The sequence below is a fragment of the Cervus elaphus genome, chromosome 22 (assembly GCF_910594005.1).
Source record: "Cervus elaphus chromosome 22, mCerEla1.1, whole genome shotgun sequence".
Lineage (NCBI taxonomy): Eukaryota > Metazoa > Chordata > Mammalia > Artiodactyla > Cervidae > Cervus > Cervus elaphus.
Window position 1 is genome coordinate 22245002 of NC_057836.1, and position 13551 is coordinate 22258552.

General features: G+C 40.2%; 1 protein-coding gene and 1 pseudogene across 6 annotated transcripts in view; both read right to left on the reverse strand.

The window, feature by feature from the left end:
• LRP6 (LDL receptor related protein 6) overlaps positions 1-13551 on the reverse strand; it is a 173332-nt gene that overhangs the window by 35850 nt on the left and 123931 nt on the right. For all 6 annotated transcript variants that reach the window (XM_043880589.1, XM_043880586.1, XM_043880587.1 and 3 more), the window contains 4 exons: positions 12943-13127; positions 11976-12302; positions 2319-2521; positions 23-234 (listed from right to left, as the gene is read on the reverse strand). In XM_043880589.1, coding sequence (XP_043736524.1) covers positions 23-234; positions 2319-2521; positions 11976-12302; positions 12943-13127 — 927 coding nt within the window. The remainder of the gene's footprint in view (positions 1-22; positions 235-2318; positions 2522-11975; positions 12303-12942; positions 13128-13551) is intronic.
• Positions 2546-5816, reverse strand: LOC122679829 (annotated as a pseudogene).

Genomic DNA, 13551 nt, shown 5'->3' on the forward strand with positions numbered 1-13551 from the left:
AGATTCCCTGTTGGTAACATACCCTTTTTCTGGGTTTACCACAATGGCTCGAGGTCTGTCTTGCTCGCCCTTTAACACCACTCCAATTGATCTCCCATCTAATCTCGTTACATTAATGACATTGGTGGCCTCACAAGTCCAATAGATGTAGCGGCTATAAATATCAATGCTGAGGTCATAGGGCTGGATTTCTAGGTTCTGATTCGGAACTGAGCTCACAACCACAGTAAAGCCCTAAGGAGAAAAAAAGAAACATACACAGAACATGAGACTCCAAGCCAGACAGCCCTGGGATTACCCACAATACTTACACGTATGTGGTCACACACCTGAGTGGAACTCCCAAGTCTCAAGGGACATTTCTTAGTGAACATTTCAAATGTTCCCTTGGTTATTATGACATAAAGTAGAAGAGAGACAGAGGCTGTTTTAGTTGCTCTAAGAACATGACAGTGCATTGATCAGAGATGGGAATGAGAAGGTGGCAGCTGCTTCCTATAAACTAGAGACAGCTGTGGCTAGAAGAACACTCCAGAAATAGCTCTAAAGCAGTGGTGCTCAACCAGGAGCAATTCTGCATTTGCAAGTGCCCCTGGAGAAGGAAATGGCAACCCACTCCAGTATTCCTGTCTGGAGAATCCCATAGACAGAGGAGCCTGGCCGGCTACAGTCTAGTCTACGGGGTCGCAAGAGTCGGACACGACTTTTCAACTGAACCACCACCTACCAGGGACACCGGTCAATGTCTGGAGACATTTTTGACTGTTAAACGTAAGGGAGTATAACTGACTTTTAAAAGGGCAGAGGCCAGTGCACACACGCTAGTCACTCATGTCCAGCTCTTTGCAATCCTTTGGACTGTAGCCTGCCAGGCTCCTCAGCCCATGGGATTTTTCAGGCAAGAATACTAGAACGGGTTGCCATTTTCTTCACCAGGGGATCTACCCGACCCAGGGATGGAATCCGTGTCTCCTGCATTGCAGGTGGATTCTTCACCTGCTGAACTGTCGGGGAAGCCTTGCTAAACATTCTTTAGCCTTGCTAAAATATGATGTAAAGGTCAGACCTACCCCACACAGAATTATCCAGCCAAAAGTATCAATAGTGCAGAAGTTGAGAATCTCTGTTCTAGAGACAACAGGGCTACAAACCACATCTATCAGTCATGTCCTCTAATCCTCAAATCTAACCCCTCAAAACAATTATTAAAAAAAAACACCCCAGCAAAAAACAGGCATTGTTCATCTGTTTTATCTGAATGAATGGTATTTTATTTACTCAGCATCTCCAAGGTAACACTCCTTAAATGAGGCTGTCTCATTTATTTGCTACGTCCTTGGCTCTAGACAACAGTTACAATCTCTATCAACTAGTTATCAGCCAATCAGTCCTGGCCTACACAGTGTACAGTGCATCTGTAATACACAGCTAAAACTATACCTTAAATGATCTCTCAGCAGACCTAAATACATTATCTCCTTGCTTATTTTTGTCAGATAAGATATAAAAAAAACCTAGCAATCTAATTTTCATACATTAAAAATCTAACTTAATATTAGTGCTACAAGGAAGATGACAAATAATTATTTACAGTGATCCTGGTATAATACTGCTTGGACACAGAAAGAAAGCAAAGAATTATGGACAGTGGTGTGTGACTCATGATTAGAACGTAAGCACAGATAAGATGTGTTGATAATATTTTCATTGCTATGCCACAGACACCAAGTAATATTTACAAAACAAAAACAAAACCAAAAACCATTAGATTAATAACAACATATCTTAGATGCTTTTAATTTTACTGAGATTGTGTTTTATGTTTCCCATTCTCTAAAACTTTTAAATAATAGTTACTAGTAAAAGAACTATTATTTATAGAGTACCTACTGTGTAATAGGTAATGGGCTATGTGCTTTACGTTCTTTTCACCTAAAAATTCATAAGAATCCTAGTGAGTGACAGAGCTGAGATTAGAACCAACAGTCTATTTGCTTTCAAAGTTTCCAACGCTCCATGTAAATGAAACAAAAAATATAATGGAATATAAATGGATATGGGTGGCACTGACAAAGTCATTCTAATATATGAGCAGAAATTATTTTAATACAATACAATCTTCATTTCAATGGCATTAGCAAACAACTGTTTACTCAAAGATCATTTAGGAGAGAAAAAAAGCTGCCAGGTTCAGAATTCCAGTTTTACACACACACACACATACACACAAGCAGAGTCATGACATAAGTAAAATAGGATGGTTGGTTGGTCCAATAACTACACAGAAGAACTGGATTTTGAACTGAGCCCTGGATTACCTGGCTGCCATCTTCTTGTGCTTTTCGGATCATGTTTTGTCGTGAGTCAATCCAATAGAGTTGCTTGTCCAGGGGGTCATAGTCAATGGCCCGGACATTCCGAAGGCTGTGGATAGGAAGGATGATGTCAGGGCTCTGCTGTTCATCAATCACCATGCGGTTGATGGCACTCTTCTGACTGAAGAGTAGGAAAGTAGTTGGAGCTTAAAGAGAGAAAAAAGCAAATATGAAACAGTTATCCTAAGTCTCGGATCACTGAAAGATTTGATCGGCCTGTTGTCTGTATCTCACAAAAAACAGACATGTATGCTGAAGACATATATGAGACAAAGCCCTTTGGAATGCCTCCAGAACTCTTAAAGGAAACACTGATCACACTCTGGTTACTAAACCAGTTATGAATTTACGCCATGACACAGCCAATGAGCCAGTTTTTCTCTGTCTTGTCCACAGTAGCATCATCACAGGACACCTATTTCAATGAAGCATTTTTTTTTTTAAACAAATATGCAGATGTCATTTATTTGGTCTGCATGTATAGTTGTATTTGAGTTTTACAAAACATCAAATATAAATGACCTGAAACTGTAACAATACACAAAAATTCTTACACAGACATACCAGGCAGTATAAGCTGAAAACTTGAGTAAATTAACAACTGTTTTACATTAATATACATAGTGCCAGTTAACATTTAAAAACAAGTTTCAATGCATAGCACTTGATACTTCTTTGAATCTGTTTCAGTAAGTTAAGAGTATGAAAATGGTTAGATCGAGGCTAAAAATAATTCTTCTTCTAACCAGAAATAAAGGCATAATATTTATAACTAGGTATCAACTTTACTAAACCACAATATTTTAAAACTGTTAAATGATACCTAAGGGTATTTACATTAAAAAGGCAACATGCATTGTGTTGTTTCATCTCATGGACTGGTTATGCACATACTTTGTTCAAAGGGTTTTAAAACTATATTCCTACTTTCAGTACAGCACACTGCAATGTTTCTAATCGTTCTAGAAAATGAATGCTTTCAAAGGGAGCAGAATCATCTTCAAGTCACTGGTGTCAATTTTTTCCCTTTGGAACAAAGGACATAACAAATAACCTGGTTCTGCCCAGAAGGCCTTAATGGAGTAAGAGGTTCCGTTCAGAGGCACTTGTGTTCAATCTAATGCTATAACCTCATCAGGCTCCTCTGCCTGCTCTATGCGTGACCTTTTTGCACTGACACTCTCTCACCTAGCTTCCTCTTGCAACTTCTTTCGTCTACACTGATATCAGCATTATTTGAGGGACCTTCTTCATCCGAATCAACTATGAGCACATCATCTTGCTCTTGTGCTGTGGATGTAGAAGGCTGAGCTCCGTCGTCGCTGCCATTGGTTATGCTTTTGGAAGCATCTTCAGCTTGCTTGGGCCCCACTTTTTCTGGGGCATCACCAACAACTTCAAATTCAACATCCTTTCCTAGGTCTTCACTATGAAGGATGTAGATCAATAAAGTGTAGTCCTGAAGGAAGTCATCTGCTTGAAGTCGGCTCCCATTTCTAATTCCAAATTCTGACAATTTCTTGTGATTATTAGCTTCTGTCTCTCCCTCTTCTGAAGATATTAGGATTGTTCCTTTTCCATCTTCAATTTGGACATCAGGTGCTACCATAGCAAATTTTTCTTTCACAATCTTATCTTGTAAGGTGAGAACAGTCACTTTATGAACATTCAGCCGCACAGTCACCTCTGGCTTGCTGGCACATACATAACAGTTAGGGTTGGGAGCATCCAGCACATAAGGCACAAGAAGCTTCTTTCTTGGGTTTGGTTGTTTATTCAAAAAAATTGTTCTACACTGGTCTATTTTTCCTGATAAAATCTTCAGTCCTTCCAATACTATCAACCCAGCAATTACTGCATTAGTAGTAGCGATAGCAGGAATAATGTTCCCTGCCATTGATTTGATATCGAATCTGCTCTTGATATTCATACTGAAAATATGCATCCTGAGATTTGCAGCAGAGGTGACAAAATCCATTGCAGATGGGACATTCTTGTCCCATATGAGCTCAGCTCCATCCCCCTTTTCTGCTAAATGAACTCTCAAAGTCTCAATGCTCTTTGAAAAAAGACATGCATAGCTCTTGACATCTAGAACCTGCTGGTCTTTCAGACCTAACTGGGGTTCATTTTGTTGATCTGATGCACTGGTTTCTTCTCCTTGAGTTTGCACTTCAGCCCAATCCAATGGAACTGGAGGTTTCCTTTTCCGCCATAGTTTGTCCATCGTCAATCGATACCTGATATCATCTTTAAAAAGCTTGGTAAAAAGTTTAACTGGATCATATCCAGTTGATTTAGCCCATTCCTTGGTGGAAATATGTTTAATGTCACCATCTTCACTAGATGCTCTGGCTCTGACTTCAGCTTCCATTGGTTCCCAGGAAGCTTCAGGGTCAGCTCTGTCAGGAGATACTTCTTGATCAGCATCTTCTTCTCCAAACAACTGGTTGAACAAATATTTCGCCCAGACAACGCAATGAATAGGTTCTGAAGGTGTGTTACGAATTGTACAGCCAGGAAAAAAGTTCTCTGGGTTGGTTTGGGATGACATTCGTAACACTCGGTCACACCCTTTTTGATAGTGGTTACTTGCCCAAGATAACCAGCAGTTCCACTCTCAATAAGAGGGACATCAGCTGCTAGACACATTCTATTAACATGGTTGCAGGCAGCTCTGTTATCTAAAGCATTCATAACCAATATAAATTGTCGAAAAATTCCACATTATAGTCAGGGTTCATGATGCTGTCATGGTAGGCTATGATATTAGCTTTCGGGTAAAACTGCAGTACACTCTCTTTGGCAACCTGGGCCTTTGATCTTCCAGCATGTTTCTTTTGAAACAAAAACTGCCTGTTGAGGTTGCTGACATCCATAGTATCCACATCAATCAGGTCGATGTGGGAGAAGCCAGTGAGCACGAGGTTTTTGAGGAGCTCGCAGCCGACGCCGCCCACCCCCACCACCAGGACCCGGCCCCCGGCCACGGCCTCAGCCAGCTCCCGGGGCAGCCCCCGCGACAGTGCCATGGCAGGACGACCACGAGCCGCGGCGGAGGTGGAGGCGGGCTCAATGAAGCATTTGACAAACAAAATTCCCCTGTCTACCAAGTAAATAATCCTAACTCCTCCATCACCTATCTTTGTGGGTGAAAGGAAGTCTGGGTCTCCATAGGTCAGAAAAGAGACTTCAAGATTGGTTTTAGTCTCAGTTCTCATATGATTTAGTCACTTGATCTTAACTACAACCTTCAACCTTCTTGGGTCAAAATTTACTCAACTAGGTTATAGTTATGCTATCCTGCTCACTGAGTTGCTACAAGAATTTTATAACATAAGTAAAAATAAAAAGGTATTATGTCAATTGTACAATGTTGTTGTTTAGTCACGAAGTTATGCCTCTTTTACAACCTCAAGGACTGTAGCCCGCCAGGTTCCTCCCCATGGGATTCTCCAGGCAAGAATACTGGAGTGGGTTGCAATTTCCTTCTCCAGAGGATCTTCCTGTTCCAGGGATTGGACCCACATCTCCTGCATTGGAAGTAGGATTCTTTACTACTGAGCCACCAGGGAAGCCCCAATTGTACAATACCTAAACATAAAAACTATAAGGCATTATATGAAAGTCAAGTAAAAATAGCTATTGTTTCTTATTATCAGTAGTGGCAATAATAAATGTGGTGTTAGTAGGAATGAAACAAACCCTCATGGGTTGTAGATACAGGCTTTGTTTTACATTGTGGGGATGGAATGGTTGCAAGGAGAGGGAACCATTAAAAAAAAAAAGTCACATGCTAAGTTGATGCCTGACGCCTATGAAAACAGGGAAATGCAGCCGAGACATTTCCCTGTCCCAGGGACTAGGCCTCTGATTACTATGCAGTCATCTTTAATGGAGGAGAGTATCTAGAAAAGAACACCATCTGACAAAGCCACCAAAAACTTCAAAGTCTAACAGTCATTTTTAAAATCTTCATTAAAATAAATGAAAAAAATCCCCAAATTATACTCTCTTCTCTTGTTGCTCAGTCATCACCTAAATCCAGCAGAATTTTGTCCTTATCAGTGATATAAACATAAATGGACAAAACAGAACTCCTTGCTTTATCTCTCCCTAAATCCCATTCTTCACAGTGCCCTTACTTGTGGTTCCCTGATGTTACACCTACACCCAAATGTACATCAGCTTAAATCTTGAAGAAATCATGGCTTCTCACAAAGAAACTTGGTATTCACAACTCTGAAATTCTGCTTTAAGCTCCCCACTGGCTGAAAGTCCATTACTAGCTTGGAAGATTTAGAAAATATTTCAATGACTCCACTGAACTCTCCATTATGTAGACTCCACAGCACACTGATTTAACAGCTTTTAGCAATTTTAGTAGGACCAACACCTTACGTAGTAAGAATACATGTCACAACAGAATAGGTAACAAGTCTCCCATTTAAAAAAAAAAAAGAATTATTCTTTGGCAGTACTACTTCCTTGTAAATCAAGAAAATAGAAAAAAAAAAAAAAGGAAAAAAAAAAGGTCCTGAATAGTAAGCTTCCAACAAGAGAGCATATTAAGACATACAATGAAACTCAGAAGAAAGACCCCACAGTTTTAGCTGCCAAATTTTCCTGCCTGGGAAATAATCAATCAAATATATACTTGGTTCCTAGTTATGTTTCACTTTGTACTGTTTTTTTTTCTTTCTTTCTGAGTCAAATTTTAACCTTTAATAAGCTTTCACAATTAGGTGTTCTAGAAACATAGATGATGACAAAGCCAAATATGGCTCCAAATAAATACTCATTTCAAAAAGTCTATGGATGCCATTAATTTCAGGTGGCTAAATATTTCCAGGAGGAAGCTGATGTTTCGAGTTATTTACAAAAGGGACGAAGAATATGCAGTTTTGTAAGCCTAAACCCACGCTGATTTATGTCGCCTGTAACCACCAACCCCTCATCTCCTGCAAAAGGGTTTCCAAACGGTCCTGTCGGGCTGCCTCAGTGCTGCACTCCCACATGCAGGAGCTGGAGGAGGAGGTGTAAGCAGGCAGGAGCTTTTTAGCTCTCCTCTGAAGACACAAGTGTTCGCCTGATGCTTAAAGAAAGGTTCCACTCTGGAGTAAGAACACTGTAAGTGACAAGCCCAGACCCACATTGGACTGTGACATCTCTGAGCTATGCCAAAGGTCTCGAGTAGGGACTGAAATCCAGGCCACACCTGGGTAGCCAAGTCAAGAACCTGGGCAGCTGCATGTGCCCAGAGGAAACACCTTTTCTCAACCTGCACAAAGCTGCCAAAGAGGCCAACTGCTTCAGTACTGAACACAGGATTACACAATGTGGCCTCCTGCTTCCTCTCTGACTTAATTTCTTTACACTCTGTTCCAGAGACACTGGCCCCCAGGTGTTTGTCCAACATGCCAGACATGTTTCCCGCAGGGCCTCTGTATTTGCTGTTCCCCTCTGCTTGACAGGTCTTCTCCCAGAGAGCCAGCACAGCTCATTTCCTCACCTCCCTCAGTTCCTGACACAGTATCACTTTTATGCCAGGACTTCTCTCATGATCCTATTTAACATCAAGATCCTCCTACTCACCCTTTCCTGCTCATAATTTTCTCCATAACACTCATCTCCATCTACCTCATGATATAGTTTACTTATTTGGTTCAATATCTATCCTGATGGAATGTAACCTCCACAAGGGCAGGGATTAATATCTGTTTCATTCACCGATACAGTTTTCATTGGCTCAAATAATGCCCAGTGTGGATTAGCTGGTCAGTAAAAATTCACTGAAAGAATACATGAGTAAACAAATGAAGAAACAAGCATGAGATGACATCAGTAAGGAGAGCCCTATAGCCATGATTTTGAAAGAAAATAAAATTATTTCCAAGAACTGGGGGAAAAAAAGAAACAAGCATTTACTTAGAACCTCCAGCATGCCACACATCATACTAGATGTCTTCTAGTCCCCCAAATAATTCCACTTTACAGGTGAGCAAACAGAATAGTTAACTAATTTTTAAAGAAAGGTTAAGTAATTGTTCCCAGGTCACAAAGCTGCTGAATGGAAAAGCACCTGTTTTTCCAAATCCTGTCTTGCTTCTTCGTTCTTCTACTGAACAATTTCTTGAATGACTACTATTTACCCGAAAACTACTTTAGGCACCTTAGATATACATCAGTTAAAAAACAGGAAAAAAAACTGCTTCATGGAATTTATATTCCAATAAACAGACAGTAAGTAATAAACATAATAAAGACGCCATAGTATATAAGTAATGAATTACACCGTATACCGGAGAGTGATTAAGAGTCATGGGAAAAGAACTGTACGTAAGGGCACTGGCAACGCGAGACTGGGTGAAGGAGGACTTGCAACTTTAAATAGGTCAGATTAGGTATCTCTGGGGAGGTCACGATTAAGTCAAGACATGAAGGTGAAGTATATGCATGCAAATATTCGCAGGAAAACATTCCCAGTAGAGGAACTATGCAGTACCACAGTCCTGAAGTAGGGCTGGCACATGTGAAAAGAGCATTGAGGCTAGTGTGGCTGCCATGGAGAGAGAGAGAGAACAGTAAAAGCTGAAGTCAGAGAAGCAAGGGAGTGGGGAGGCTGTGAAGGAACAGATCATGCAGGAACTTGTAGGTCATTAGAAGAATGAGGTTTTTACTCCTTGTGAAACAGAAGATTTTGAGCAGAGAAAGGCCATGATCTGATTTAGCTTTTGAAACACAGGTCCAGGAGTAAACAACACAACGTTAGAAAACTTTCTGAGGGTAAGTACTTTGTGTTAAACTTCTCTTGTAATCTTCTTTGGGATTTAATACATCTCTGCGCAAATATTAAATAATACACATTATAAAAAAAGAATACAAGGACAGGAAGCCTCTGGAAACACTGCCGATCATCTCAGAAATGGCCCAAGACAGAAGCCAGGGACACTCAGCAGTGATTTCTCATAACCTTCATTTACCAACTAGAACATTCTGGTATAAACATCCCAAACAATGACCTCAAAAGGCCTTTCCATATTCTTCTATCTCCATCCTCCATCACTTCTTACCCCTATTTTCTCCTTCCAAAGTCAAACTCCTTAAAAAAAAAAAATCTACATGACACACACACTATCATCCCCTTTCTGGGCTCCATTCACTTGTTGATCTATTTCCATCTTTTGCTATTACTTTCCTGAAATTACTTTCTTTCAGGATTACTAACAACCACCTCACCCAAATATCCAGTGGATAATTTAGGCTTCCCTTACTCAACCTCTCAGCAGCACTCACAACACAGACCTACTCTGAAACAATCTTCTCTCCCGCCTTCTGGGTCCTATTCTTTGGCCTCTCTGGCTGCTGCTCTGCAATGTCTACTGAGAACTTTCCCTCCTCAACCAGAGCTCCTGAGGTTACCAGACCCCTTCTTTTCTCCAGACCAGGAACTGGCAAACTATGGCCCACAGGGTACATCTGGCCTGCTGCCTGTTTTTGTAACCAAGTTTATCAGAATTGATCCAACTTTAAAAACATATCATCTGTGGCTGCTTTCACATCGCAGTGGACAGGGCTGAAGAGGTGTGTCAGAGACTACAGGCTTCACAAAGCCTAAATATTCACTCTCTGTCTCATTAAAGAAAAAGTTTGCTGACCCCCAGGTATATATATTCTCCCTAAGTGCCCATTTTAAATACATGCTGGCATTTCTAAAATTTATGCCTCTAACTTCACTTCTTCTCTGAGCTGGAGATTCCTCTATCCAATTTAATGTTTCTATTTCCCACAGGAAAATCAATATAAACCTGACTAAAAGTACTTCTTAATTCTTCTTGAAAATTAATCTTTCCCATTTATTATCAACTGCTCAAATAAAAAATCTAGGCATCATCCTGCTTCCTCCCTCTTCTCTTTCTTCATATACAATCCATTCAAAATACACCTTGAATCCATCAACATCTCTGCACAACTTCCATCACCCCAGTTCAAACTGACCTGCATTATCACAGCAGTCTGACTGACCGACCTGCTTCCACTTATTTTCCTCCTCAAATCCATTCTCCACAGCAATCAAATCATGCTACACTTTACTCAATTTTCATAGCAATCCTACAAGGTAATTACTATTACTATTCCCACTGTCCAAATAAGAAAAATTAAAAGGCTTAAAAAATCTGTGACTTGCTTTAGTAAAACACAAACTAATGTGTGACAGAGACTGCAGATCATTCACCTATAAACTGAAGTTCCTTCTTTTTCAGAACTCAGCCTTGTGTGAGAACACTAAATCCTTGCCTAGGTGACTCCTATACTTTCAGGCACAGAATACAGTAATTTCAGTCATTCATTTATATCCAATGTCCTACAGCAGTTGTTACCTTCTAACATAGTGAACCATACCCTACCTTTCTCCTATGAATCTACATTTCCTGATCTAATTCTCTATTTCTTTATTGTATCTACCAATTTCTAATTTGTTCTCATGTATTCAAAAGACGTGGACCTTCACATACACGTGAGTCACAAATCAGGATTCCCCAAGCCAACAATGTTTTGTTATACACTGTGTCCTGGTGTTCCAAGCAGAGAGAGAGAGTGTGTTTGTGTGTGTCTTTGTGCGTGGTGAACCCAGATTCGTGGCCTGGTGTTCCAAGCAGACTGTGTGTGTGTGTGTGTGTATGTGTGTCTTTGTGCGTGTGTGTGTGTGTGTCTTTGTGCGTGTGTACCCAGACTCGTGGCTAGATGAGACGACAGACTGTGTGTGTGTGTGTGTGTCTTTGTGCGTGTGTACCCAGACTCGTGGCTAGATGAGACAGACTCTGTGTGTGTGTGTGTGTGTGTGTGTGTCTTTGTGCGTGTGTACCCAGACTCGTGGCTAGATGAGACGACAGACTCTGTGTGTGTGTGTGTGTGTGTCTTTGTGCGTGTGTACCCAGACTCGTGGCTAGATGAGACGACAGACTGTGTGTGTGTGTGTGTGTGTGTGTGTGTGTCTTTGTGTGTGTGTCCCCAGACTCATGGCTAGATGAGACGACCTGGTACCATTAGCTAGAATAAGGTGGCAACCACTCAGTGTGTTCAGAGCCTGTGCTCTCTAACTTGCCTCCCCATCTACTTACTATTGTTTCATATTGGCTACATTTACTCATAAGCCTGGCCTCTTGCACACTTACATATTTCATCTTTAGCCTATTCTGCGAATTTCGAAGGACAAGGAGATTGTATTTTGTAGAGTCTCTTTGTTGTACTATTTGTACTGCTCTTTCCTTCACCATGAATAAATATGAATTATGTCTAGCACACGTGCATGTTCTCTCAAAGAAGCTATGCAAAATTTGCTATTCATATTTAATCCCCAAGGATAAAATACTTACTTTTCCTATAATATCAATTTTTTCATAACATCAACCAGTTATCACCGAACAAAAGTAACAAACACTTGCACTTTTTCACTTTTAGTCCTTCCCTTTTATACAAACAAATGATCAACTCTGGACTTTGACAACTTCTCACTCTACAAAGAATATGAACTACAGTGTTTTCAAAAGTCTGCTTCTTCTAACTTTAGTTTGCATTGAGGGGGGGAATGCAGCTTACCACTGCAAGTCCTGTTGTCAGCATTCAGAGAGTAGTGGGCAGGGCATCCACAAACGAAACCTCCGACTGGCACAGCCAAGCAGAGGTGGGAGCAGTGCCCGTTGCTGGAAGCACACTCGTTCCATCCTGCCTGCCGTGAGGAGTGAAACACGAGGATGTCCATCACATAATCCAAGTGGCCCTGAATGATGGTGCGGTTTTGGCCACTGGTTTTGTTGGCACGCTCAATGCTGCGTCGGCTCCAGTCCGTCCAGTAGATGTAATCTTGGTACTGAGTTAAGCCAAAAGGATGAGGCAAGTCATCTGCTATAACTTCACGGTTGAGTCCTATTTTCAGAAAGGCAGCAGACAGGGGAGATGAAGAAAGATGTAATATGTGAGAAAGTGAGAGTCTTGTTGGCAAAGAAAAAGAAAAGGTAACATTTAAAACATTACTTTTGTAAGCAATTTAAAGTAGAAGAATTCCTTCAAAAGCAATGCTTAAACCAGACAAGTCTTCTGAAATCAATCCATCTGCAGTCTGAACCCATACCTCAAACTAATATTTTTTTGTTCTAAAAAATCACTGAGTTTGTTTAAACTCCTGTAGATGGTCTATTTTGATTGTGGTCTCATTTTCCCTCCATAAAGGTCTACAGTTCAACTCTTTTTCCTTCCATAAAAAGATGGAAATGTATATATTGTATTTTACTGCTACAAAAAGTCACTTCAGAAATATCCAGGGAATTATAAATTCCATTATAAGCCCAACAGTAATGAAATTCCACCTATTAAAGAGATATGAATCCAAGCACTTGACCCACTATTAATAAATAGGATACAATGTGAGACAGAGGATGAACCTAGACATTCATATGAAGTTTTATAAACAGTATCATGTCTAACCTATGGTAAACAGCAGCCACTGATTTCTGCACAGAAAGGATTATATACTATATCTCTGAACAAAAAAAAGAATACAGCTTACCAAGCATATTTGAAGACTCTATTAAGTTGGTGTCCAGGTCTGTCCAATAAAGCCTCCTTTTAGCATAATCAATAGTTAGGCCGTTTGCTCGTCCCACATTTGGAACTAGTGTAGTACGTTCACTTCCATCCATGGCAGCTCTGTCTATCTTAGGTTTTCCACCCCATTCAGTCCAATACATGAATCTAAATTCAAATCAATGGATATTTAACATTTCACTTCTGATTATTTGAGAGAAAGGATCATATTCATGTACTGAAAGTTATAGTAACTAAGTAAATTTAAAGAAAATATACACTAAATCAAGGAAATTGGCAAAGCAAAATCATAGCTATTAATTTTTTTCAATTACATTGGCAGTCTCAACTAAATATTTTTTCTCATATCCTAAAAAGGAAATGAGTCAGCTTTCCTTAGTGTTTCCAATGAATCTGTTCCATCCAAAACCTAGGAATTGGAAACAAACCCATGGTTTCCTTACTGCAGCACTTGCATTTATAAAACTAATATTCAAGAAGAAGATAGCAAAGGATTAAAGCGCTGGTCTCAGAATTTGACTCACTTCAGAACAAAATACGTGTATTTCTGAAGACAAGTAATTGGAGTTTC